At 56.7% G+C, this 24375-nt stretch overlaps 3 protein-coding genes across 5 annotated transcripts; 2 read left to right on the forward strand and 1 right to left on the reverse strand.

The window, feature by feature from the left end:
- Nucleotides 1-1949: 1949 nt before the first annotated feature.
- On the forward strand, nucleotides 1950-8971 carry TM9SF1 (transmembrane 9 superfamily member 1). 3 transcript variants are annotated; one of them, XM_060004775.1, is made up of 6 exons: nucleotides 1950-2110; nucleotides 3348-3712; nucleotides 5087-5708; nucleotides 6009-6194; nucleotides 7474-7747; nucleotides 8324-8971. In XM_060004775.1, the coding sequence occupies exons 2-6, from the start codon at nucleotides 3365-3367 to the stop codon at nucleotides 8715-8717; spliced, it is 1824 nt and encodes a 607-aa protein (XP_059860758.1). In that variant the 5' UTR covers nucleotides 1950-2110; nucleotides 3348-3364; the 3' UTR covers nucleotides 8718-8971. The 3 variants fall into 3 exon arrangements, with proteins under 3 accessions (XP_059860758.1, XP_059860757.1, XP_059860756.1); XM_060004774.1 differs by lacking the exon at nucleotides 1950-2110 and adding an exon at nucleotides 2125-2883; XM_060004773.1 differs by lacking the exon at nucleotides 1950-2110 and adding an exon at nucleotides 2914-3040.
- A 285-nt stretch (nucleotides 8972-9256) lies between these two features.
- IPO4 (importin 4) lies at nucleotides 9257-17577 on the forward strand. Its single transcript, XM_060004772.2, has 30 exons — nucleotides 9257-9412; nucleotides 9493-9579; nucleotides 9708-9787; nucleotides 9864-9905; nucleotides 10339-10468; nucleotides 10557-10736; nucleotides 10987-11052; nucleotides 11158-11259; nucleotides 11346-11429; nucleotides 11686-11850; nucleotides 11951-12004; nucleotides 12163-12272; nucleotides 12562-12670; nucleotides 12832-12961; nucleotides 13151-13264; nucleotides 13368-13481; nucleotides 13723-13843; nucleotides 13974-14085; nucleotides 14194-14309; nucleotides 14419-14496; nucleotides 14573-14630; nucleotides 14717-14822; nucleotides 14924-15117; nucleotides 15273-15314; nucleotides 15680-15805; nucleotides 15914-16122; nucleotides 16229-16361; nucleotides 16442-16546; nucleotides 17246-17315; nucleotides 17440-17577. Exons 1-30 carry the CDS (start codon nucleotides 9344-9346, stop codon nucleotides 17568-17570), a joined length of 3237 nt encoding a protein of 1078 aa, XP_059860755.1. The 5' UTR covers nucleotides 9257-9343; the 3' UTR covers nucleotides 17571-17577.
- A 211-nt stretch (nucleotides 17578-17788) lies between these two features.
- Nucleotides 17789-24372, reverse strand: REC8 (REC8 meiotic recombination protein). The gene is made up of 19 exons (XM_060004776.1): nucleotides 23689-24372; nucleotides 23520-23588; nucleotides 23260-23402; nucleotides 23100-23175; nucleotides 22887-23007; nucleotides 21482-21557; nucleotides 21044-21123; nucleotides 20712-20805; nucleotides 20515-20587; nucleotides 20369-20436; nucleotides 20154-20203; nucleotides 19714-19854; nucleotides 19340-19406; nucleotides 19070-19236; nucleotides 18841-18889; nucleotides 18511-18577; nucleotides 18293-18418; nucleotides 18115-18221; nucleotides 17789-18003 (listed from the first exon to the last, which is right to left on the reverse strand). The coding sequence occupies exons 1-19, from the start codon at nucleotides 23742-23744 to the stop codon at nucleotides 17912-17914; spliced, it is 1722 nt and encodes a 573-aa protein (XP_059860759.1). The 5' UTR covers nucleotides 23745-24372; the 3' UTR covers nucleotides 17789-17911.
- Between the last annotated feature and the right edge of the window lie 3 nt (nucleotides 24373-24375).

Genomic DNA, 24375 nt, shown 5'->3' on the forward strand with positions numbered 1-24375 from the left:
TCAAAAGAAGTCTCCAGGCAGGTTAAGTAGGGAATGGTAGATTGAACAGTTTAGGCAGAAGGAACCATATATGAAGCTTGCAAGCTTGAGAAAATATGACACTCAAGATTTCAATTTAAATATACAGGATAGGGTTCCAGAGGGGAATGCACCTGGAGAAGTAATTTAAATGCAGGTCTGAGAGGCCTAATATGCCAAGCTTTTTTTGACTCTGTCCTATGTACTCATGGTTAAATTTTGCTGTGCATCAAAGTCAGAGCTTGTTAAAAAAATACTGATGCCCAGTCACCTCCTTCCCCAAGATCCGGATTTGGTGGAACTCAGGTATCTATGTTATTTTTTATAAATTTATTTATTTTTATTTTTGGCTGCTCTGGGTCTTTGTTGCTGTGTGCTGGCTTTCTGTAGTTGCGGCGAGTGGGGGCTACTCTTTCTTGCGGTGTGTGGGCTTCTCACTGCGGTGGCTTCTCTTGTTGCAGAGCATAGGCTCTAGGCACGCGGGCTCAGTAGTTGTGGCGCACGGGCTTAGTTGCTCCGTGGCATGTGGGATCTTCCTGGACCAGGGCTCGAACTCACGTCCCCTGCATTGGCAGGCAGATTCTTAACCACTGGGGCACCAGGGAAGTCCCGGTATCTATGTTTTTAATCAGTTTCCAGCTGAATCTGATGCACACCAAGATTTGAGAACCACTGTTGCAAACTAGTGAATTTAATGAAAAGAAACAGACTCACAGATACAGGAAACAAACTAGTGGTTACCAGTGAGAAGGGCGAGGGGGCAATATAGGGGTGGAGGAGTGGGAGTACAAACTATTGGGAGTAAGGTGGGCTCAAGGATGTATTGCACAACACGGGAAATATAGCCAATATTTTGTAATAACTGTAAATGGAAAGTTACCTTTAAAAATTTTTTTAGGGCTTCCCTGGTGGCGCAGTGGTTAAGAATCTGCCTGCCAATGCAGGGGATACAGGTTCGAGCCCTGCTCTGGGAAGATCCCACATGCCGCAGAGCAACTAAGCCTGTGCGCCACAGCTGCTGAGCCTGCGCTGTAGAGCCCACGTGCCACAACTACTGAAGCCCGCGCACCTGGAGCCTATGCTCCGCACCAAAGGAAGCCGCCACAATGAGAAGCCCACGCACCACAACAAAGAGTGGCCCCCGCTCGCCACAACTGGAGAGGGCCAGCGCACAGCAACAAAAGACCCAACTCAGCCAAAAATAAATAGATAAATAAATAAAATATTAAAAAAAATTTTTTTAAGAAAAGAACCACTGTTGCAGGAAATAGGACATCTTTAAGACTAAAGAAAGAAAAAATCCTTGCAGCAGCAGTATGGAAAATGGATCCAAGGGGAGAGATGACCAAGAGACTAGCAAGGTGGCTGTCATGATAATTTAGGTGAGGGGATGGGGCCTGAACCAAGGCAGCATGAAGGGCAATTTGGAAGATAATTCGAGAGAAAAGCAGAGGAGGCTTGGTGGCACTGATCTTATGGGGGCGGCTGTTAATTGTGAAGGAGGCCCAGGTTTAGAGACCAGGGGGTTATCACTTAAAAAAGCCACTCTAAATTACTTTTCTAATTACAAAATTAATTGATTGTCTAAAAAACTCAACCCCCTACTTCCTGGATCCTCCTGCGGGGAGGAGGGCTGGGTCAGAGAGGGCAGAAGTGAGTAAATGAAGGGCTTTTCAAGCCAGAAACCGCTTGAGATTTTCCACTTTCTTTACGCGAGGAAAGGAAACCTTAAGTTGTTCCCAGGTGGCCAAAACGAAGTCATGGCCCCTGGGTCTGATCTCCAGAGGAATTTCCCTAATGGCAGATCCCTTGACAGGATAAACTTTTCCAGAATAATCTGCAATACAAAATTAAGAGATGCTCAAACACATATACAGAGATAAATAAAGAATAAAAACATAGAGACCGAAGCAAGCATGTCAAGGTTCTTTACCTGCAATTAACAACAAGCGTCAGGCGGCCCAGTTCACGGGGTAAAAGAGCAACTACCCGATCTCTTTGCGTGCCTCTGCACCAAACCTGGCCCAGGCTTGCCTATCGTCGGACACGGGACGGTCGCTATACGGTCAGGGAGGCCTCCAGTACAGTCTCGGTAAGATATTTTTATTTACGGCATTTGGTTTTTGGCGAGAGGCCATTCAGGACGGATGGCAGAGCAGCAGTGAGGTGAGATCCGATTCTAGGACGCTCGTATGGGCTGTGTCCTCTGCTGTCGTACGACAGCGACGCCCAAAGCCTCACCCCCGCCCGGGTTGAGGACCTTGAGCCACCTCTCGGGGCTCGGCCTCAGCAGTCGGTGGCGAGTCCCATTGGTTCAGCCGGCAAGCGCTTCGGCCTCCGCTAGGTGTGGGAGCAGCCGCCGCCCGGGCTCCGCGTCCCGGGCAGTGACTGGGCGCGAGCAGCGGGCACTGCTCTTGGACGCCCAACCCAAACCTTCCCGGGGATAGGCGGCCGGACCCGCGGCAACGCTTATCCAAAAAGGGCGTTTGTGTCCTCGTAGCCAGGTCTCAACCGCAACCCCCACTGGAGAAACCTGGGAGCTTTCGAGCGGCCTCGGCCTGGGGGGAGTGGCCCCCTCCAAGCTCCAGGAAAGGAGCTTTCCGCCGGGCTGAGGTCCCCTCGGGTGAAGGCGGAAGAGGGAAGACTGACGTGTCCTGAGCTGCCCTCAGGTCGCCGGGAGGGCCCCCCACCCCGCTCCTTGCCGGGCGACGGGCTAGCCCGAGACTCGCGGGGTCTCCAGAGCTGGGCCGGGCCTCCAGCCGTAGAAAGGTTCCCCAAGGAAGCACTGAAGTGAGCCGGGCGCGATATTTTGCGGTGCGGCCGCAGCCGCTGCGATCAGGCACCGCAGCGGCCAGCCCCGTGGAGGTCGGTTGTCAAGTCCTCTCCAGGCCCCCTGCTAGCGCGCCGCTCTGGGGGAGACCCCGGCAGGAGCGCGAGGGCGGCTGCAGGGCAGCAGAGGCCGCTGGCGCCGCCTCGGCCAGCCCTTCCCGCGCGGAGAGCACCCCGGGGCTGCGGCGGGAAGGTGCCGGACGTGCGGGGCCGCGTGGCGTTGCCATGGAAACGGGCTGGGGCGCGCGGGGAGGTCCCGGGCAGGCGGGCTGCCGGAGGGGGGGACCCCAGGTTGGGAGGACTACATAGCAGAGGTGGAGGCCAGTGTTCGAGCTAGAGGGACATGGTGTGGTGTGGCGGTGGGGAGGGAGGTGGCCTCCTGAGGGAGGGTCGGAAAGGCCAAGGGGAGGAATTGGAGCCATTGGCTTCAGTTCAAAGAACCTGACCTGGGGAGTCATTCGATCCCTGGTTCCCATAACTGCAGGACTACCCCCAAACAGGTTCCGCTGCCTTAAGGATGACAGTCCTAGGCCACCCTGGAAGTTGGAGCTGCCGGTGGTTGCCACTCCTGCTGCTGCTGTTGCTGGGCACAGGTCGAGATCCAGGGGTGGAAGGTGTGACACACTACAAGGCCGGCGACCCCGTCATTCTGTATGTCAACAAAGTGGGACCTTACCATAACCCTCAGGAGACTTACCACTACTATCAGCTTCCAGTCTGCTGTCCTGAGAAGATACGCCACAAAAGCCTTAGCCTGGGTGAAGTGCTGGATGGGGACCGGATGGCTGAGTCTTTGTACGAGATCCGCTTTCGGGAGAATGTGGAGAAGAGAATTCTGTGCCACATGCAGCTCAGTTCCGCACAGGTCAGCCTCTCCACACTGACTAGAACTTAGCCCTCCCTCCCAGGGCCTAATAATAGTGTCTTAGGTTTATGGTTTTCAAAGCCCCTTTATGGAAATGATCTGATTTGATTCTAACTACAACCTCATGTGGCAGGCAGGGAGGGTAGTATTTATCATTTGCATTTGGTTGATGAAGAAACATACTTGTTCAGAAGTAACTTCTTCAAGACGACATGGATAGTGGATTGCAGAGTTGACATTAGAGCCCAGGGCTCCTGACTCGAAGCTTCTCTGTAGGTAATAAGGTCCCAACTATCACACCTATGTAGTCATTTTTTGCCATCCCTACCTCTTGGCTTTTTTAATTGGCTCCTTTACATGCTGCCCAATTTTCCCTATCATGCTTTTTTCTTCAGCAATTCCTATCTTAGGGCACTTTTCCTTAGTCTACTGCAGACCTTCCTACACCTCCCTCTCCTCCTAGGCCTTCATCCTGTCGAGTCATACTTGCTCATTTCAGAGAATCCCAACATAATACTAGGGTCTACCCAGTGGTTCTCAACAGGGGGCTTTTGTCTCTCAAGAGACATCTGGCAATGTCTAAAGACTTTTTATTTTTAATTAACTAATTTATTTATGTTTGGCTGTGTTGGGTCTTTGTTGCAGTGCACGGGCCTCTCATTGCGGTGGCTTCTCTTGTTGCGGAGCATGGGCTCTAGGCGCGCGGGCTTCAGTAGTTGTGGCACACGGGCTTAGTTGCTCCGCGGCATGTGGGATCTTCCCAGACCAGGGCTCAAACCCGTGTCCCCTGCATTGGCAGGCGGATTCTTAACCACTGCGCCACCAGGGATGTCCTCTGAAGATATTTTTGATTGTCACTACTGGGGAACGCTACTGACATCTAGTGAGAAGCAGCCAGGGACGGAGCATCTTACAATTCATAGGGCAGCCCCCTACAACAAAGCATTTTCCAGCTCAAAATGTCATTAGTGGGGCTGCCCTGGTGGCGCATGGTTGAGAATCCGCCTGCCAATGCAGGGGATACGGGTTTGAACCCTGGTCCAGGAAGATCCCACAAGCCGCAGAGCAACTAAGCCCGTGTGCCACAACTACTGAGCCCACGGGCCACAACTACTGAAGCCCGTGCGCCTAGAGCCCATGCTCCACAAGAGAAGCCACCGCAATGAGAAGCCCCCGCACCACAACGAAGAGTAGCCCCTGCTCTCCGCAACTAGAGAAAGGCTGCGCACAGCAACGAAGACCCAGTGCAGCCAAAAATAAATAAATAAAATAATTAATTAAAAAAAAAACCATATCATTAGTGCTGAAGTTGAAACCCTGCTCTAATACAATGCCTGGGGAGGCCTTGTCTGACTCCTAACTTGCTCTTTTTAGGTGGAACAGCTGCGCCAGGCCATTGAGGAACTATATTACTTTGAATTTGTGGTGGACGACTTGCCAATCCGTGGCTTTGTGGGCTACATGGAGGAGAGTGGCTTCCTGCCTCACAGCCACAAGATAGGACTCTGGACCCATTTGGACTTCCACCTAGAATTCCACGGAGATCGAATTATATTTGCCAATGTCTCAGTGCGGGACGTCAAGCCCCACAGTTTAGATGGGTTACGACCGGATGAGTTCCTAGGCCTCACCCACACCTACAGTGTGCGCTGGTCTGAGACTTTAGTCGAGCGTCGGAGTGACAGGCGCCGTGGTGACGATGGTGGTTTCTTTCCCCGAACACTGGAAATCCATTGGTTGTCCATCATTAATTCCATGGTGCTTGTGTTTTTACTGGTGGGTTTTGTGGCTGTCATTCTCATGCGTGTGCTTCGAAATGACCTGGCTCGGTACAACTTGGATGAAGAGACAACCTCTGGAGGTTCTGGTGATGACTTTGACCAAGGTGACAATGGCTGGAAAATTATCCATACAGATGTCTTCCGCTTCCCTCCATACCGTGGTCTGCTCTGTGCTGTGCTTGGTGTGGGTGCCCAGTTCCTGGCCCTTGGCACTGGTAAGGTGATAAAAATTAATTAGGGATTTCTCTCAAGGGGTAGAACTAAGTAGGTAGTTTGTTCAGAAAAAGATCTACAGATCTTCTCTTCTGTCCAAGGTGAGGGGCAGACCTAAGGGGTGGAATGGCTCTAGCAAGGATGTGTATATTCTGTTGTGGGTTTTCTGGACAACAAAACTGGGGGATATTGTTTTGATGGAAGCCCTGGGTCTGGGAGAAAGGGGGCTGGCTGATTTCTATGAAATTGCCAGAAGAGGGATAGGTGAGACCTAACACAGGCTTTCCACTACCATGCTGCAGGCATTATTGTCATGGCGCTGCTGGGCATGTTCAATGTGCACCGTCACGGGGCTATTAACTCAGCAGCCATCTTGTTGTATGCCCTGACTTGCTGCATCTCTGGCTATGTGTCCAGCCACTTCTACCGGCAGATTGGAGGCGAGCGTTGGGTGTGGAACATCATTCTCACCACCAGTCTCTTCTCTGGTGAGGACTGCCCTTTCCGTGGTGGGCCAGTTTAGGAACTTAGAACACATCATGGAACCTGAGATAGAGTCAGAGTAGGGCTTTCAAGGGACTGAAAATAGGTAAAAGAAACACTAAGGAAACCATTCAAAAGACAAAAAGTGCATTTCTTTTTTTTTTTGCATAGTTAAATATTAAGCCCTTGAAATGTTTTAGGCAACGTGATAAGCACTTGACATGCCTTCATCTCATTTAATTGTCACACTGACTTCATGAAGTAGGTAATATTGTCCCCATTTTACAGATGAGGAAATTGAACTTCAGGCTGGTTAAGTAACTTGCCTGAGATTGTACTCCTAAAAAGCAGAGAATCAGGTTTCAGACCTAGGCAGTCAAACTCTAGAGCCTGTATTCTCAACCATTACACTGAAATAACACTCTTGAATTTATCTTTTGAGACTCCCTTTCTTTCCCCCCAAGTTTTTTTTTTTTGGCCACGCTGCACGGCATGTGGGATCCCACTTCCCTGATCAGGGATCGAACCTGCGCCCCCTGCATTGGAGGCGTGGTGTCTTAACCACTGGACCACCAGGGAAGTCCATCCCCAAGTTTTGTTTTTTTTTTTTTGGCGGTACGCGGGCCTCTCACTGCTGTGGCCTCTCCCGTTGCGGAGCACAGGCTCCGGACGCGCAGGCTCAGCGGCCATGGCTCACGGGCCCAGCTGCTCCGCGGCATGTGGGATCCTCCCGGACCGGGGCACGAACCCGTGTCCCCTGCATTGGCAGGCGGACTCTCAACCACTGCGCCACCAGGGAAGCCCCCCAAGCTTTTTTAATTTTGAAAGTGGGCCTCCCCACTCTAGCCTTTCAAGCCAGCTTGTCCTTTCAAAGGCAGTAGTAGTTTGCATTCTGAACCTCTTGTGTTTCCAACTGTTAAGTATCTGATTTCTGTTCTACCACATTTACATTTGAACCAGGGCTTTCTGAAAACAGAGCCTTAATTCAAAGGAATGTCTCATACTAGGAATCACCAGTGCCACAGCAGGACAGGCCCTTGGAGGCAGGTGGATTTGTGTCACTCTTAGATCATAATGTAACGGGCTTGCCTAGATCCTTAATGATAATGGGTAGGGGAGGGAGTGTTGGTAAGCTAAGGAACAAAGAACAACAAGACATGAAAGGGTGGAGTCAGCCTGGGAGCGGGATGTTTCACTCCTCACCCCTTTAGGTCCAGTCTGATTGGGTGCTCCCAGGGATGTAGCTCCTAGTGCTAACTTTCCCTCTGGGGCCCATCCCTGCAGTGCCTTTCTTCCTGACGTGGAGTGTGGTGAACTCCGTGCATTGGGCCAATGGTTCAACACAGGCTCTGCCAGCCACCACCATCCTGCTGCTTCTGACGGTTTGGCTGCTGGTGGGCTTTCCCCTCACTGTCATTGGAGGTATCTTCGGGAAGAACAACGCTAGCCCCTTTGATGCACCTTGTCGCACCAAGAACATAGCTCGGGAAATCCCACCCCAGCCCTGGTACAAGTCTTCTCTCGTCCACATGACTGTTGGAGGCTTCCTGCCTTTCAGGTATCCTCCCTTTATTCCATGGCCATCACTCTCAGGATCCTGACCTTAACTTTCCCCTTCCGTACTCACCCTGTACCGTAACCCATTGTCGCTGATAATCCCTGGTTCAGCTGTACCATTAAGAGATCACTAAATGGTTCCTCCTTTCTCCAACCAGGACTGAGCTTGAATCAGTTCAAATATGAGGGTGTCTCACTTGTGAAGCTCTCCAGAGACATTGCTCCTTTCACTGTCTTCCTAGTTTCTGACTTTGGCGACACAACGTGGGGCTTAAAACCCATTTGACTACTCATTCAATTTGTCAAGTACCTTTTAGTGCCAGACAAATACAGTGGAAAATAGACCAGACAAGATCCCTGTTCTCAACCTACCAAAGAAGATGTTCTTGAAATGAGAGCAGCTAATCATAGGTGGAAGAGTCCCCATCAAGCCAGGAACTCCAGTGCAGGGAGTAGAGAGGGCCCACTTTCCACAGTGGCCCAGTAACGTGGAGGGGTGGTGGCTGGAGTTTGGCCTGGCCACTGTGCTGGCAGTGCACAGCCCTTTAATGCTGTGTATCGTCTCTTCTCTTCACAGTGCCATCTCTGTGGAGCTGTACTACATCTTTGCCACAGTCTGGGGTCGGGAGCAGTACACTTTGTACGGCATCCTCTTCTTCGTCTTCGCCATCCTGCTGAGCGTGGGGGCTTGCATCTCCATCGCACTCACCTACTTCCAGTTGTCTGGGGAGGATTACCGCTGGTGGTGGCGATCTGTGCTGAGTGTTGGCTCCACTGGCCTCTTCATTTTCTTCTACTCAGTTTTCTACTATGCCCGGCGCTCCAACATGTCAGGGGTGGTACAGACAGTAGAGTTCTTTGGCTACTCCTTACTCACTGGATATGTCTTCTTCCTCATGCTGGGCACCATCTCCTTTTTTTCTTCCCTAAAGTTCATCCGTTATATCTATGTTAACCTCAAGATGGACTGAGTTTTGGGTGGCAAAACTATCACTCTTCTTTCCCTTTCTTCATGCCCTACTGATCTCTTACCAACATCTCTTCTGATTGAGTGACTGAGTTGTGTGATGGTTTTGTTGCCTTCCCCTTTGCCCTTTGGGCCTCCCTTCTCCAGAGAGGTCCCGGAAATTATAAGCCTCTATTATATAAGGAGTATATATTTGAACTTTTTAAGTTGCCTTTTTTTGGTCCTGATTTTTCTTTTTACAATACCAAAATAAAATTTATTAAGAAAAAGGGTCCTGTAGTTGGAGGGTTTGGTCTGGATATAGGAACTCGTGCCCTGCCGTTAAGGGCACTGTCCCCTAGGAAGGCGGGTCGGCCGCGAAATGCACGGAACTCGGAACTCGAATTCTTCACGGAGCTGAGGAACTGTCGGCTAGCGGAACCTTCATTACCGAGGCCCTGTTTCCGCGGCTCAGCCGGCGCTCCGCCCAACGGAAGTGGCGGAGCCCGAGCTCTGCGCGAAGCGAGTTGAATCACCCTGGTGACGGGAGGGGCGCGGAGCAACGCCCTTTCCGCCGGAAGCGGGTTTCGGGGCCTCCACGTGCTGCCCCTCCCCCACCTCCGGCCCAGCAGCGGCGGCTCCCCTGCTGCCATGGAGCCCGCCGGCCTGGAACAGATCCTCCGGGAGCTGCTGCTGCCGGACACCGAGCGCATCCGCCGGGTATGGGGCCGGTGGGACCGGGCCAGGGCCAGCGGAGGCGTTGCGGGAACGGCCCAACTCTGACCCCAGGCTCTCCCCAGGCTACCGAGCAACTCCAGACCGCTCTTAGGGACCCCGCCTCCCTGCCCGCGCTCTGCGAACTGCTGGCCTCAGCGGGCGACCCTCAGGTAAGGTTCCTGCCGCTTCCTGCGGAGTTTCCTATAGTACGCCACATGTCAAGCCCCAGCTCCTGCCCTCGGCGACCTGGTCAGCACCTTCCTGCCCGGGCCCTCACGTGCCTGCTTCCTCGTCCCAGATCCGCCAGTTCGCGGCCGTACTGACCCGCAGACGACTGAGCACCGGCTGGCGACGGCTGGCGGCCGAGCAACGGGAGAGGTGGGTTGGGCCAGGGGTGGGGCGGGCCGGGCTGAGGCGGTTCTTGGGTGCCAAATACTTGCCACCTGTGTTCTAGCATCAAGTCTTTGATCCTGACGGTCCTTCAGAGAGAGACAGAGTAAGTACCTATCTGCCTCCTCTCAGGGCCCTAACTGATTCTAGGCTGAGAGCTTCTCAGGGTTTCTGCCTTCTTTTTCAGCTCCAGGCTGGCTTTTGGGGGGCAGGGACTTAGGTTTTAGACCAGGGGTGGAGGAACGACTTTCAAGCTGTATTAAAGACGAAAGTTCTTGAGCGCGGGCTGTGATGGTCTGCCAAAGCCGAGTCGGAAGAACAGAACTGAAATTCAGCATGAGTGAGGTCACCCTCACCAGACTGCACGCCTACTGTGCTGCTAGTGTCCCTCTGAGACGTTTTCTGTGTCCCAACTTGGCAGAGGCCCTGTGCGCACACCTGGAGGTTTCTCTCCTGGCCACTCCGTGGAGGCAGGGCCATCGCGTACAGGGAAGGGTACTGGAGGGTGACTGGGGGTGGGGAATCTCTCCTGTTTGCAGGCATTCTGTGAGTCTTAGCCTGGCCCAGCTCTCTGCTACCGTTTTTCGAAAAGAAGGTCTGGAGGCCTGGCCTCAGCTCATGCAGCTTCTTCAGCACAGTATCCGCAGCCTCCACGTCCCCGAGAGAGAGGTACTATCACATGGTTGGTGGGAGGAAGGGACCCAGAGGCTGGATAGACCATGTAAGCTTTTCCCTCTCAACCCCTCTTCCTGGGCAGATGGGGCTTTTGCTGCTAAGTGTGGTGGTGACCTCCCGGCCTGAGGCCTTCCGACCCCACCACCGGGAGCTTCTTCGGCTTCTGAATGAGACCCTTGGTGATGTGGGCTCTCCTGGGCTCCTCTTCTATTCCCTGCGCACTCTGACCACCATGGCCCCTTACCTTGGCACTGATGATGTGGTGAGATGTGGGCCTTCACCTTCCCTGGCCCCCTACCCTCGGGCTTTCGTTTCCTCAGTCTTGCGGGATGCAGAGCTACTTAAGATTCTTTCTCTGCTTTTTGTCCTGCCTAACAGTTGAGAGGGGATCCTGTGGGTGGCTGTGCCTAGGCTCCTCCTATGTGCGGGCTTCGAGGAAGCTGCTAGCTTCTGGGGTTGGAGATAAGGCTGCATCGTGCTTTCTGTGATTTAGCTCATCTTGTGTCCTCCAGCCTCTCGTGCGAATGTTGGTGCCCAAGCTCATCGTGGCTGTGCAGATTCTGATCCCTGTAGACGAGGTGAGGACATTCGGGTAGGGGCTCTGTTGGAAGGAGGGTGCAGGAGCATTCAGCCTGGTCCACTGAAGAAGAGCATAGTAACCCCGAGACTTCTCTGTCTGGCAGGCAAAGGCCTGTGAGGCCTTGGAGGCCCTGGATGAATTGCTGGAGTCAGAGTTGCCCATCATCACCTCCCACCTCTCAGAGGTCCTCACATTCTGCCTGGAGGTGAGCCTGGGGTCGGCACTGTCCCTGCTGCTTGTTCTGCTGGGAGTTTCCTTGCCCGTTTCTGATTCGAGTTGGTCTCTGGGCAGGTGGCTAGAAACGTGGCCCTAGGTGATGCAATACGTGTGCGTATTCTCTGCTGTCTCACTTTCTTGGTCAAAGTCAAGAGCAAGGTGAGTGCCTTCTGACACACATCACCCCATCTCTATCTTCTTCTTCATCTCACTCTTGGAGCTTTCTGTCTATCTGGGGTTATGTAAAGTACCATAGTTAAGATGTTCCAGGCTGGGTCTGGACTCAGCCCAGCTCTTGGCTGGGAGATTGGGAATCTCCTCCTGGACCCCCTGTGGCCTGGAAGGCTGGAATTTCTAATGTGAGTCCGTCTTGGGAACAGATTCTCAGGGACACCGTTCCATTCTCCCTTTTAAGGCGTTACTGAAGAATCGCCTCCTACCGCCCTTGCTGCACACCCTTTTCCCCATCATGGCTGCCGAGCCCACCCTGGGTCAGCTGGATCCTGAGGATCAGGATTCAGAGGAGGAAGAGCTGGATGTTGGACTGGTGGGGGAGACGCCCAAGCACTTTGCCATTCAGGTGGGATGTGGGACAGGGGCCGGGGGCAGGGGTGTTAGGTCGTTGGGGGAGGTTGGGGGGCAGAGATGGAGTCCAGCAAAGTCTACCTGTCCTTTTCCAGGTCGTGGACATGCTGGCACTCTATTTGCCCCCTGAGAAGCTCTGTCCCCTGCTGGTAAGTGTGGCTTTGTCCTTGCAGTGCTCCTACCCCTGGGTTTGCTTAGTCTCCCGAGCTTGAGGATGTTTGGGCCCTGGTAGGTGTGGAAGGCCTATTGCCGCAGGAACAGGCAGGCTCGTGCTGGGGTTTCAGAAGAGTGCCATCTGCTCCCCTAGATGCCCATGCTGGAAGAGGCTTTGCGGAGCCAGAGCCCATACCAGCGCAAGGCTGGGCTCCTCGTGCTGGCAGTGCTCTCTGATGGAGCCGGGGACCACATCAGGCAGAGGTATTTGTTCCCCTGTCTCGGAGTTAGGGTGGGCCATGGGGAGGAGGACCACACTGCCCACGGCAGTCGTGGTCTCCGCTTGTCCTTTGAGCCTAGTCATCAGTAGTGTCTGCTCCCACATTCAAGTGTTCTGGTTTGGAAGATACCCCAGCTGTCAGGGTCAGCGGGTGGTGCTCCCCATCTGGTGACAAAAAGCCTTGGTTTTCCCAGGGGAAACAGCAGAATGGCTCAGCCCAGGGATCTCAGGTCCTGCCTCTCAGACTCCACCCTCTTGTCCCGCCCCATCCAGACTGCTGTCCCCACTGCTACAGATCGTGTGCAGGAGCCTGGAGGATCCGTCACAGGTTGTGCGCAATGCTGCGCTCTTTGCCCTGGGCCAGTTCTCAGAGAACCTACAGGTCAGCAAGGCCGATGTGGGCAGCCACTGTTTCAGAGTCCCCACCTGTCCCAGAGACCAGCTTCCCCTCAGCCCCATCCCTCAGGCATCCCTGCTGCCATCAGTACTTAGGTGCGTGCCTTGCAGTTGAGCTGACTCAGGCCGTCTTTCTCCTTCCCCCAGCCCCACATTCGCAGCTATTCCGGGGAGGTGATGCCACTGCTCCTCGCCTACCTGAAGTCCGTGCCTCCTGGGTGCACACGTCACCTAGCCAAGGCCTGCTATGCCCTGGAGAACTTCGTGGAGAACCTAGGTGGCGATGCCCTTTGCGGGTGTGAGGGAGGGGATGGGGCTGTCGCTTTGGCTGAAGGGGGCAGGAGGTGCAGCTCCCCGAACCACTGCCCGTGGTGGGGAGAGGGATGTGGCAGGGCCACAGGGAGGGTCGGCCTGGAGGCAGGTAGGAGACCTGGGTTGGTTGGTAGAGGGGTGCCCTTTCCCACAGGGCCTGAAGTGCAGCACTACCTTACGGAGCTCATGGAGTATATGTTGCAGCCTCTGAGAAACCCCAGCAGCTCCCGGGCCAAGGAGCTGGCTGTGAGCGCCCTGGGGGCCATTGGTGAGTCGGAGGCAGGAGGTGGGAGCATGGGTTCGCTCCGGGTGCCTGCGGCAGATGGTCCCTGCTCACTCTCCAGCTCTGATTCTGCCCTTCCGTGCCGCAGCCACGGCTGCCCAGGCCTCCATACTGCCCTACTTCCCCACCATCGTGGAGCACCTGCGGGAATTCCTGTTGACAGGCCATGAGGACCTTCAGCCTGTGCGGATCCAGAGCCTGGGTGAGCGAGGCACTCCTAGGCCGGCTTCCCAGTGCTGGGGAAGGGCAGATGCTCACCTGTCGTTCACGAGATCGCCCCGGGGCAGCTGCGCTCGCACCTTACCCAGGAGTAGAAGGGATTTCTGGATCCCCCCCACCCCCCCGCCCCCCCGCCCAGCTATCTCTGGTCCCTCAGGCCTTGGCCCTGCACACCTCTGGCCTAGTGCCTCATCCTGGTGCTAACCGAGCCCTTGCCTCTGCAGAGACACTTGGGGTACTGGTGCGAGCAGTAGGGGAGCCCATGAGGCCCCTGGCTGAGGAATGCTGCCAGCTGGGGCTGGGCTTGTGTGACCAGGTAGACGACCCTGACTTGCGGCGCTGCACGTGAGTGAGCCCTCACCCCGCCCCCACCCAGACCCCAGTCCTCTGGTTCTGGACCGTGGGTTCCCCGGGCTCCCCCATCCTGTCTGGCTACAGCAGGTAGGACTATACAGCTTCTGTCTGTCTCCGCCAGGTACAGCCTGTTTGCAGCCTTATCGGGGCTGATGGGTGAGAGCCTCGCTCCCCACCTGCCACGAATCACCACACTCATGCTGTTGTCATTGCGTTCCACCCAGGGCATTGTGGTGAGCAGACAGGGTGGGCTGGGCCAGGTGGGGACGGCCAGGCCTGGGATGGGATCTCTCTCCTGGGCCCAGCTGAGCCAAAGTCCCTGCTGTGCCTCCCCATTCCAGCCTCAGTGCACTGGAAGCAGCACCTTCCTTCTGTTTGACGATGAGCACGGTGGGGAGGAAGAGGAGGAGCTTGTGGAGGAGGACTCGGAAGAGGAGGAGGACTCAGAGGTCTCAGGGTGCGGAGGCTGCCTTTCTGGTCTGGGGGATCCTGGCTTGGACAAGGGCCCAGGGCCAGCTCTGCTTCTACTGGCGCCTGATTGCTGTTGCCTCCCCATCTTACTCTAGGTACAGCGTGGAAAACGCCTTTTTCGATGAGAAGGAAGACGCCTGTGCTGCACTGGGGGAGATCTCTGTGAATGCCAGGTGAGCATCGGCCTCTCCTCGGCACAGGGAACCTCTCCTGGGCGCCCCTTCCCCATGGCGGTGTGTCTGTCCACAGTGTGGCCTTCCTTCCCTACATGGAGACTGTCTTTGAAGAAGTGTTCACACTGCTGGAGGTGAGTGGGGCGGGTGGGGTCTGGGGGCTAGGAGCTGTGACGGCCCTGCATGCAGCACACACGTCCTGCCCCTCCTCGTGCCGCAGTGCCCTCACCTGAGCGTGCGGAAGGCAGCCCATGAGGCCCTGGGTCAGTTTTGCTGTGCGCTGCACAAAGCCTGTCAGAGCTGCCCCTCGGAACCCAACACTGCTGGTGAGAAGGCGAGGCCGGCGCCCGGCTGGGGCCTCTGGAAGCAGGGGGTGGGTGGGGAGGGCGCAGGGGCTGACCAAGGCTTCAGCCAATCATGTCCCCAGCTCTGCAGGCCGCCCTGGCCCGGGTGGTGCCATCCTACGTGCGGGCAGTGAACGGGGAGCGGGAGCGCCAGGTGGTGATGGCCGTGCTGGCGGCCCTGACGGCGGTGTTGCGTGGCTCTGGGAGCTTGGCGTTGCAGCCCCCTGGGCGGCTTGCTGAGATCTGCCACGCGCTCAAGGGTGTGCTGCAGAGGAAGGTGAGGGGCCGGCCGGCGGGCTGCAGGGTGAGGAGGTGGCCCAGCCTTGGGTGGGGCTAGCCGGAGGCTACCAGTCCAGCTTCCCCGTCCTTCCACCCACGGAAGGGAGAAGGGGCAGGAGAGCCCAGACTGAGCTGAGCGCCCTCTTCCTGCAGACAGCTTGTCAGGACGCCGACCAGGAGGAGGATGAGGACCAGGTAAGAGCTACGGGTGCAACCTGGGACCAGGCAGCCCAGTTGGTCTCCACGGGGCGGGGTGGACAGTGTGCTTGGCTTGGCCTGGGGGTACAGGGCTTGCTAAAAGATTGGTGGTGGCTCGGAACAACCCACCCAACTCCCGCTAAGGCAGTGGGTGTTCAAGGAAGGCTTCCTGGGGGTGGGGATTCGGGGCAGGCTTGGATTGATAGTGGGAGTAGGAGGACCAGGAGGGAAAGCTGGGCTGCAAACAAACCCAGCCTGGAAGGGGCCAGTCCCGTCAACCAAGGGCAGCCCTCAGGGAGACCACCTGCAGCCGTGGAGGAGTGCGGTGGGAGGCGCCCCCAGTCTCTGACCTGGCCCTGCAGGCTGAATACGACGCCATGTTGCTGGAGCATGCTGGCGAGGCCATCCCTGCCCTGGCCGCTGCGGCCGGGGGAGATGCCTTTGCCCCCTTCTTTGCCGGCTTCCTGCCATTATTGCTGTGCAAGACGGTGAGTGCTCTGTCCTCTGGCTTCGAGCCCCGTTCCGCCTGTGCCCCCTGTGCTCAGTTCCCCACTTGGTCCCAGTCCCAGGCTGACTCGCACTCCTCACCCCACCAGAAACAGGGCTGCACGGTGGCAGAGAAGTCCTTTGCGGTGGGGACGCTGGCAGAGTCCATTCAGGGCCTGGGTGCCGCCTCGGCCCAGTTTGTGTCCCGGCTGCTCCCCGTGCTGTTGAGCACTGCCCGGGAGGCGGACCCCGAGGTGCGGAGCAATGCCGTCTTTGGGCTGGGCGTGCTGGCGGAGCACGGGGGTCGCCCTGCTCAGGAGTATCCTCGGCTTGCAGGAGGGGGCCCAGATGGGGTTGGGAGGGTGTCCCTGGGGTTCGGGATGGGCGCAGTCTCCCCGTGTGCCTGTTCCTTGACTGTGGACCAGACACTTCCCCAAGCTGCTGGGGCTCCTGCTGCCCCTCCTGGCGAGGGAGCGCCATGATCGTGTCCATGACAACATCTGTGGGGCACTCGCCCGCCTGCTGATGGCCAGTCCCACGAGGAAACCAGAGCCCCAGGTGAGGGCTGGGGGCGTCAGGCAGGGCCAGGGAGCTGAGGAGGGTGCAGGGCAGGAGGCCAGAGTCTTCTGTGTGTCCAGGTGCTGGCTGCCCTGCTGCACGCCCTGCCACTGAAGGAGGATTTGGAGGAGTGGGTCACCTTAGGGCACCTCTTCAGCTTCCTGTACCAGAGCAGCCCAGACCAGGTAACCGCGATGCTGGGGCCCTTAGAGGGGGCTTGATGCTCCAGTCTCATTGACGGGCAGGGTTGGCATCAGTTTAAGCTGCTCTGCTTAGCTTTCCTGTTGCTGTGCAAGGATTGGCAGCCAAGGCCTTTAAGAAGGGAGGAGGGGCTTCCTCTCACCGCGTAGCATTTTTCCTCAGGAAGGTTTCATTTCCACCCTCTGGTCTGAGCCAGAAGTCGCAGCTTTCCTAGGCTGATTTCCTAGAGCAGGCTCTTTGAGACTGTGCTCCATGGAGCCTGGGCCCTTTGGGCCACCCCACCATCCTTTCCAGTCAGAGCAGCTCTGCTTTCTGAATGAGATTTGTCTGCAGCAAGTGGCTAGCTTTGGGAACGCTTGTCCCAGTGCTCTTGTGTCCATCACCTTTGTCTTGCATCTTCGCAGACTACTCTGTGGGTGGAGCTCCTGAGTGTCTGGGCTTCTTTTGGTCTTTAGGCCGTGATTTCAGATACTTTTGGTCACAGTCTCATGCTCTCCGAAAATCAAACAAACAGAACACATTGCTACCACCCTGTTTCAGGGTTCTTCTCATGGTTCACGGTTGTTTGAGCAATGCTGATTAACAGCCCAGGTGGGAGACTGCCTCTTCGGGGCTCCTACCACCCACCCCAGCGCTGGGGCCCAGGGGTGCTTCTGCCCAAGTCAGCCCTTCTTTCCCCACAGGTTGTAGATGTGGCTCCAGAGCTCCTGCGCATTTGCAGCCTCATCCTGGCCGAGAACAAGGTCCCACCAGGTGACGGTGGCAGTTGTGGGCAGGGCTGGGGGGAGGTGGGGAGCAGCAGGGCTCAGGGGGCCTGGGGCAGCTAGGGGTGGGGGCCAGCCCTCCCCAGACTCCTCCCCCTTCACTCTCCACCCAGACACCAAGGCATCGCTGCTGCTGCTGCTCACGTTCTTGGCCAAACAGCACACTGACAGCTTCCGTTCAGCACTGGGCTCCCTGCCTGGCAACAAGGCCCAGGAGCTCCAGGCCATCCTGGGCCTCACCTAGACTGCGGGCTGCAGCTGGGCCAGAGAGAACAGAGCCTGCCCACGCCTGAGACCAGCTCTCTGCCCAGTTGCAGCTCACGCCTTACCAAAGATTCTGGGCCTGGGCCTCATACCCACTTGGAGTCTCAGCCCTACTTGCCGTCTTACCGGGGTGTCTGCTAGGGCTGGGTCTGTCGTGCTGGGACAATACAAACGGAGTCATGACACCATCCTGTAATAAAGGCAGTTTATTTTCTTCTTGAACAGTAGCGCTGGGAGCAGGAAGGATAGAGACCCGTGTTCAGAAGTGAGGCAGGACACCGTTTACCATAGCTGGTTCCCTGGCAGCTTTGTAAATTGGCTCTAACCACAGTGGAATCGGGGCCCTGGCTGGATCAGGAGGCGCCCATATGGCTCCTCTTGTTTCACACAAAGGATCTGCTGTGCAGCAAGCACTGGTCAAGAGGGGAGGAGAGGGCTGGTCAGAGGAGAGGGTCCCTACAGCAGCCGCTGGCCTGTGTGTCCACTCCCCACCCCCCACACAGGCGCACACATTCCTCGCTCACCCAGGAGCAGGTAGAAGACCCGGGCGGCCACCTTACGGGGACTGAGAGGTGGCACCAGGCTGCTGAAGTCAGGCTCCCTCTTGGCCTGCAGCTCCCGTGCCACTGCCCTGTGGGGGTCAAGAACTATGAGCTGAGGCTGCAGCCCAGGCCACCCACGGAGGCATGCCCTTCCTGGTACCTGTGCACAGCCTCCAGCGAGAGCAGCTCAGGCTCAGGGGGCAGCTCCACAGGCATCTCCACAGGCACCTCAGGGAGCTCAGGCACCACGGGCAATGCAGGGGCTTCTGGCTCCTCAGCCCAGACCCTAGGAGAACACGGGAGTTGGGTGGAGCAGGGAAGGTGGCAGCGGTGACAGTGACGAGGGGTACAGCCATCCTAGCTGGGGCTGCCGCTTACCACCGTTCTTCCGGGGGCACGAGGCTGATGCGGGTCTTCTCCTCCTCAGCCGCTTCTAAGGAGATCTCTGTCAGGGGGAGGGGAAGGTCCTGAGTGGGTTCGTTTGCATCTGAGCAGTTGGGATTTGGGGGCCACCTGGTCCACCTGGGTGCCGGAGCTGGCAGTGACTTGTTAAAAGTACCCCGGGGGTGGGGGGAGGGGACTGAAGAGACTCAGTCTGTGCTTCCTTACGTTAAGTGCGCTGACGAGAACTGTCAGCAGTTGGAGCACCAGTTTCCTGGGACAGTGGTCAGGGTGGTGGTCTCCACCGTCCCTTTTCCAGATACTTACCTGAAGGCAGCATGAGGGGCACACTGGGCTCCAGGGCCTCCCTCAGGACCTGGAGATGAGAGAAGGAGAACTAAGACCCCAAGCCATCACAGAAGCACCGGGGGCAGGGGTGAAGCAGGTCTAGCCCTGAACCAGCCTGGCTGGGACCTGGTGCCCACGGCTCACGTGGGCAGAAAAAAGCAGGCTGTTGGAGCTCAGGCAAAGCAGGAAGGAGTGAGGGTGCCATTACCTCGATATCGCTTGGAGTTTCAGCCTTTCTCCTTTCCTCCTCAGCTGCCGCCTCCCTCTCAGCTTCCTCTTCCTCAGGCTCCAGGGGCGGCCTTCTCCTGAGTGCTAGTGGGAGTGGCTGGGCACAGTGGGTCCAGAAAGCCAGCAGTTCTTGGGGTAGCCGGCCAGCTGACAACGGGGCAGCAGGGAGAGGGTTTGAGGCGTGAGGAACACCAGGAGTGAGGGACAGGGGTTCAGAGGATCCCACACACCAGCTCCCACCATTCCTCACAGTGAGTCGGGGTTCGGAACAGCTCTGCAGGGCTCGTGATCATCCTCTCAGGAGGCTGCACCATTGGCTGTGTGGTAGGAAAGGCCAGAAGGCTGGTTAGGAAGGAGCCACTGCTTCTTACCCACCTGCAGTGCCTTGTTCCAGGGCCTCTGGCCTTCTAGCTCTTTCAGGCTCATTCTCTGCTCGTTGCTAAAAGGACTTTCAACTGATGCCCTTGGATGTGCTAGATGGGGTAATGAAGTGGTATGTGGGCAAAACCCCAGCATGTGCACTTTGGGGACTGTTCTCATGCCCCCCACCCCCACCCCGGGAGTTTAGGAGACCCAATGTGCACCTGCTTCCCTCCATCCCTCCAGAGCCTGGGCTGTACTCACACACTCCCGGCAGTGGGCTCTGGTTTGCATTTGTTCCAGGAATTCCTTCCGGGGTATCTGGGTCTCCCGGTCCCAGAATAATAAGCGGCGGCGGCGGGCAGGTGGGACCCTGGGAGGTGGGGAGACTGGGGGCCTCCTCGGCTGAGGGGGGAGGGGAGGTGGGAGCAAGGCTACCCGTTACTCCTTTCCCTGTGGTCCTCGTGGACTGCAGACATGCCCCAACCTGCCATCCCTAGCGGTGCCCTGGGAGAGGGTGCAGCTCCCACCCTGTATGAGGTGCCCATCCCGATAAAATGGGGTGTGGACGGGGCACCTTTTACTAATTTGCTCAAAGGCCTGTGGAAGCTAGCAGTGGCCTTTGGCTTGGGGAAACTGAAAGTGGGTGAGCAGTTCTGGCAGAGGAGGGCGAAAAGGAGGCGGCTTGGAGGAGCATTACTCACCTCTGGGCTGGGTGGCGCTGGCAGACGCAGCTCCAGCGGGGGGGTTACCTCTGCAAAAACACTCGAGGTCCCAGCTCTGCCCCACACCCTTTGTCCTCAAAGCCACCCAGGCGAGATGCTAGAGTCCTCCCTTCAGCAAGTTAGAATACAGGGCCACTGTCTGCAGCAGCTGTACAGGGACCCCCGGGAAGGACCCTGGCATGGCAGGTACTCACCAGGAAGTAGGGCCTCAGGCTCCCAGGCTGGTGGCTTCGGCGGAAGTGGCTCTGCAGCCTCCTCCACCCTGAGGGGAAATGGGCAAGAGAATGAAGATACCCTCCCAGCAATGACCCCTACCTGGCCCAGGGGTTCCTGCCCTTACTCTGGAAGAGCTAGAGGTGAGGGCGGGGGGATTGTGACCTCCCTCTCTGGGGCCCGGAGCTCCTCTTCGTACTCTGTGAAGAGAAGATCAGGGCTCAGAACACAGAAGAGATGGGAACACTGCCCAGCCCAGACTGCCCGTGCCGGAGGCCTGACCATCCAGCACCGGGCGGGCCCTACGCGGCCACATGGACCTGCCTAAACGACGTTCCTCTAACAAGATGGCTTCCTCCTCCTCTGCGATCAGCAGGTCCAAGTCTCGGCGGCTGATCTCTGGGAGGTCCCGTTCACCCTGTCAGGAGAGGGAGAACCAAGGTGAGGGGACTCAATTCCATTTCTGTCTGAGAGACATGCCACAGGGCTGGGCCAGACCGAGGAAGCCCGTGGGTGCTCCGGCGCTGGGGGCAGTGGTGGGGAAACGGAGGTGGAGAAGGCAGGACTCTGGGGGCAGAAGGAAGCAGATGCAGGGGGGCTGGGCCAGCAGAAGCAGGACTCGGGCCTCAGGCTCCATGTGCAGGGGGTCAGCTCACCTCAATCTTTAGCATACGTATGGGCTCCACCTCCAGGAGCGTGATGGCCTCGGGAGACGGTGCAGTGACCAGAATCCTTTCTGGAGAGGAGGGAAGTCACACCAGCCCGGTGTTCCTTTCCAAGTCCCCCCACCCATGTGGTAAGGCAAAAGCATGGACTCTGGAGTCAAGTCCACCTGGGTTCTAGTCAGGCCCTGGCCAGTCCCTGGCAAGCTGACCCAGGACACATCGCTTAACCGCTATGGGGTTCACTTTCCTCATCTGTAAACTGGGGATAATAATTCTGATCTCATAGGACTCTTGTGAGCAGTAACGGCATTATACACATACAGTGCCCCTTACAGGGCCTCGCTCCTGAAAGAAGCTCAAAGACAGTGATTTCTTCAGCTCTTAGACGTTCCTCTACCTCTCACCAAAGAGAAGGCTCTCTCTGCTCACCTGGCTCTATAGGAACTTCAGGAGGGATCTCTTCAAGAACTCTCTCTGGGGTCACAGCCTCTAGGAGGTGTTGAATCTTTGGGGAGGGATTGGGGACAAAAGATAGGGTTCAGCTTCGGCGCCCTGCTTCCCCATTTTCACAACCTTATTCAGACAATGGACTGGACAGTGGTAGCCCTTTATGCCTAATTCTGTGGCACTGACAGCAGCATGCAGTGAACCCACTCACCATCCGGTTTCCTTTCCTCCCGTTCCCGCCCCCACCCAATCATCTAGACTGTGTTCATTTGTCTGGGAAAGAAGTACTGCAGCCTTATGTCAAGTGTTGGGGACAGTGGGAACAGAAAAGATTCTCGATCTTAAGGACTATATATGGTCTAGTGGGGAGACGAGTTTGTATACGACCCCAGCAAGAGCCAGCCAAAGGATGCTGTACACCTGAAACTAGCACAACACTGTAAATCATCTACACTTCAATAAAAGCTGTTTGTTTTAAAAAACAAAATAAATTAAAAAGAAAGAGTCAACACAAAGGATAAACAAGGCCCTAGTGATGTGCTGAGTTCTAGAACATTTGGTTCTGGCCGGGAGTCGTATAAAGACTTGATAGAAATGTGTAGAAATTGAGCGATGTCTGTAAGAGAATGGGGGGTGACCATTATGGCCTAGGGAAACAGCAAAAGTAAAGAAGTAAATGTGGCATCTTTGGGGCATAGGGGCCAGGCTGGGGTTTGGGAGACAAAGATACCCAGGAGATGTGCTGAGAGATGTCTAGGGATGGCTACCTCTGGACCAGGGTATGGAGAACCTTAAATGCTAGTATTCTGTTGGCAGTGGGGAGCCACTGGAGGTGTCTTTTTTTTTTTTTTTTTTTTTTTTTTTTTGCTGTACGCGGGCCTCTCACTGCCGTGGCCTCTCCCGCTGCGGAGCACAGGCTCCGGACGCGCAGGCTCAGCGGCCATGGCTCACGGGCCCAGCCGCTCTGCGGCATGTGGGATCTTCCCGGACCGGGGCACAAACCTGTGTCCCCTGCATCGGCAGGCGGACTCTCAACCACTGCGCCACCAGGGAAGACCTAGAGATGTCTTTGAAGGAAGGAAGTAACACTGTCTAAGCTGTAGGGGTGTTAGGAATGGATGGACAAGGACATGGGAAACCCAGTGCCGAGGGACACTGAGGGTGTGGATTGCGGGCTTGGCTCTTGGAATGGTGTGGAGACGAGAGCTGCCTCTAGGTTGGTCCTGAATAGGTAAGTGCAGCAGACTTGTCTGGATGGGTCCACCATGGCAATTGCACTGCAATGACTTCTGTGGGGCAGAGCTGGAGCAGGCTCCCATCCCACCCCCACCCAAGTGTCAGACTGGCAACTCATCAGTCTGAGGTGTCCAGGGGGAATGAGACCTACCTGAGGGATTTTGAAGGGACTGGGCAGTATGGGCTCCACAGACATCATCCCAAAAAAGGGGTCTGGAGCATCTTCCAGAGCCTCCATCCTGACCAGGTGATTAGGCAGCAGCAGGCTGGGTCTGAGGGAGAATGGGGGCTGTCAAGGACTGAGGCCAAGCAGGGAGGTTCCCTTCCAAAGACTGGGTGGTCCCAGTCCCAGGGACACACTCACAGGTCAGTCTCCACCATATCAATGCGGATCCGCAGCTGGGCCCGGTGCAGGCGCTCCAGGATGTGCTGGATGTCCTCTGAGGGCAGGGAGGACAAGATAGGGTGCCAGCCCATGGGAGGACCGCTCAGCTCTGCCCCACCTCAGAGCCTTCTAGCCTTACCTACAAGGTACTGGCATTGTTGAGAGTAGACCCGAATGACGCCGATCTGGAGCTGGGCTGAGAGATAAAGGGAGAAGCGGGGCCGCGGCAGGCCTGGCAGCGGGGGCTGGACTCGTACCAGCACGTAATTGAGGATTTCCTCGCTGGGGGAACGATGCACCCTGATCACCGCTGCGCCAAAGACCAGCCCCACAGCCCAGCGTAATCCATCCCCTAACCCACAATGGCCCCAGGCCCCTCTTTCCTTTTCTGGGCCTTACCAGGTCTTCACCACGTTCACCTTCAGGTATTCACGCTTCACCAACCGGGTGCCGCGCGTTGCCGCCAGCCTGGAAGAAGGAGGAGGAGTGAGGATGGAGGAGAAGCCCTCAGGCTGGGATCCCTGGGCGCCCCTCCCGGTGCGCCCACCCTGGCTCAGCCCTCCCTTACCAGATGGTGGCGAAGCAGCCGGTGTGGCGCTGAAGCACGCTGGGATAGTAGAACATGGTCGCTCCGGGGTTGCACCCTCGTCTACACCACTCTTCCGTTCGGATCTCAGTCCGAATTCTTCAGGGCACAGGATTTCCCAACACCCGTCGGAGAGAAGAATGTGGACAAGCGGCGCAGCAAGTGCACCCAGAATGCCAAATAAACGAACCGGTAAACGATGGGTGGAAAAACGATTAAGGGGATAAGTAAATGGAGACGCACACTGGATACACAGGAGCAGGGACACTCTCTCCGTGCGCCCTGAGCCGGTTCGCACGCTGCGTGGGTGCTTCGTACTTACTGGAGCCTCGCGGCTTGGGTTCCAGACTTGGAGATGCACAGCTCCGCGACGGGAAGCCCGAGCTGCGACCCAGACCAGGTCCGGAGGGAGAACGGGTGTCCTCCGTAGAGAAGCCGGTCTCTCGGCCTTTGCACAGCTTCGGCCCCTGCCCGGTCCCGAGGCTGCAGGGCTAGATCCCGCCGCAGGGAGCGCGTGCTCTGGTACTCTGCGCCTCCCTCCTCATTAGATGGCGGCGGCCCCCAAAGCAGCCAATGGGGAGCAGGGTCAGCTTGGGGGCACTGGCTGCAGGGCGCCAAGTAGGCTGCCTGGTTGGAGGCCACAGGGGGCTCCCGAGGCAGGCAGCGAAC

The sequence above is a fragment of the Delphinus delphis genome, chromosome 2 (genome assembly GCF_949987515.2).
Source record: "Delphinus delphis chromosome 2, mDelDel1.2, whole genome shotgun sequence".
In the NCBI taxonomy this organism is placed as follows: domain Eukaryota; kingdom Metazoa; phylum Chordata; class Mammalia; order Artiodactyla; family Delphinidae; genus Delphinus; species Delphinus delphis.

Excerpts from the sequence above, each read along its gene's own strand:
- TM9SF1 (XM_060004775.1), top strand. The coding sequence starts at position 3,365 with ATGACAGTCCTAGGCCACCCTGGAAGTTGGAGCTGCCGGTGGTTGCCA. Across the intron at positions 3,713-5,086 it reads TGCAGCTCAGTTCCGCACAG|GTGGAACAGCTGCGCCAGGC; the intron begins GTCAGCCTCTCC and ends TGCTCTTTTTAG. Across the intron at positions 6,195-7,473 it reads CACCACCAGTCTCTTCTCTG|TGCCTTTCTTCCTGACGTGG; the intron begins GTGAGGACTGCC and ends CCATCCCTGCAG.
- IPO4 (XM_060004772.2), top strand. The coding sequence starts at position 9,344 with ATGGAGCCCGCCGGCCTGGAACAGATCCTCCGGGAGCTGCTGCTGCCG. Across the intron at positions 13,844-13,973 it reads CCTGACTTGCGGCGCTGCAC|GTACAGCCTGTTTGCAGCCT; the intron begins GTGAGTGAGCCC and ends TGTCTCCGCCAG. Across the intron at positions 16,123-16,228 it reads GGGGGTCGCCCTGCTCAGGA|ACACTTCCCCAAGCTGCTGG; the intron begins GTATCCTCGGCT and ends ACTGTGGACCAG.
- REC8 (XM_060004776.1), bottom strand. The coding sequence starts at position 23,744 with ATGTTCTACTATCCCAGCGTGCTTCAGCGCCACACCGGCTGCTTCGCC. Across the intron at positions 23,403-23,519 it reads GTGAACGTGGTGAAGACCTG|CGAGGAAATCCTCAATTACG; the intron begins GTAAGGCCCAGA and ends TCGTTCCCCCAG. Across the intron at positions 18,578-18,840 it reads GCCCCTCATGCTGCCTTCAG|AGATCTCCTTAGAAGCGGCT; the intron begins GTAAGTATCTGG and ends TCCCCCTGACAG.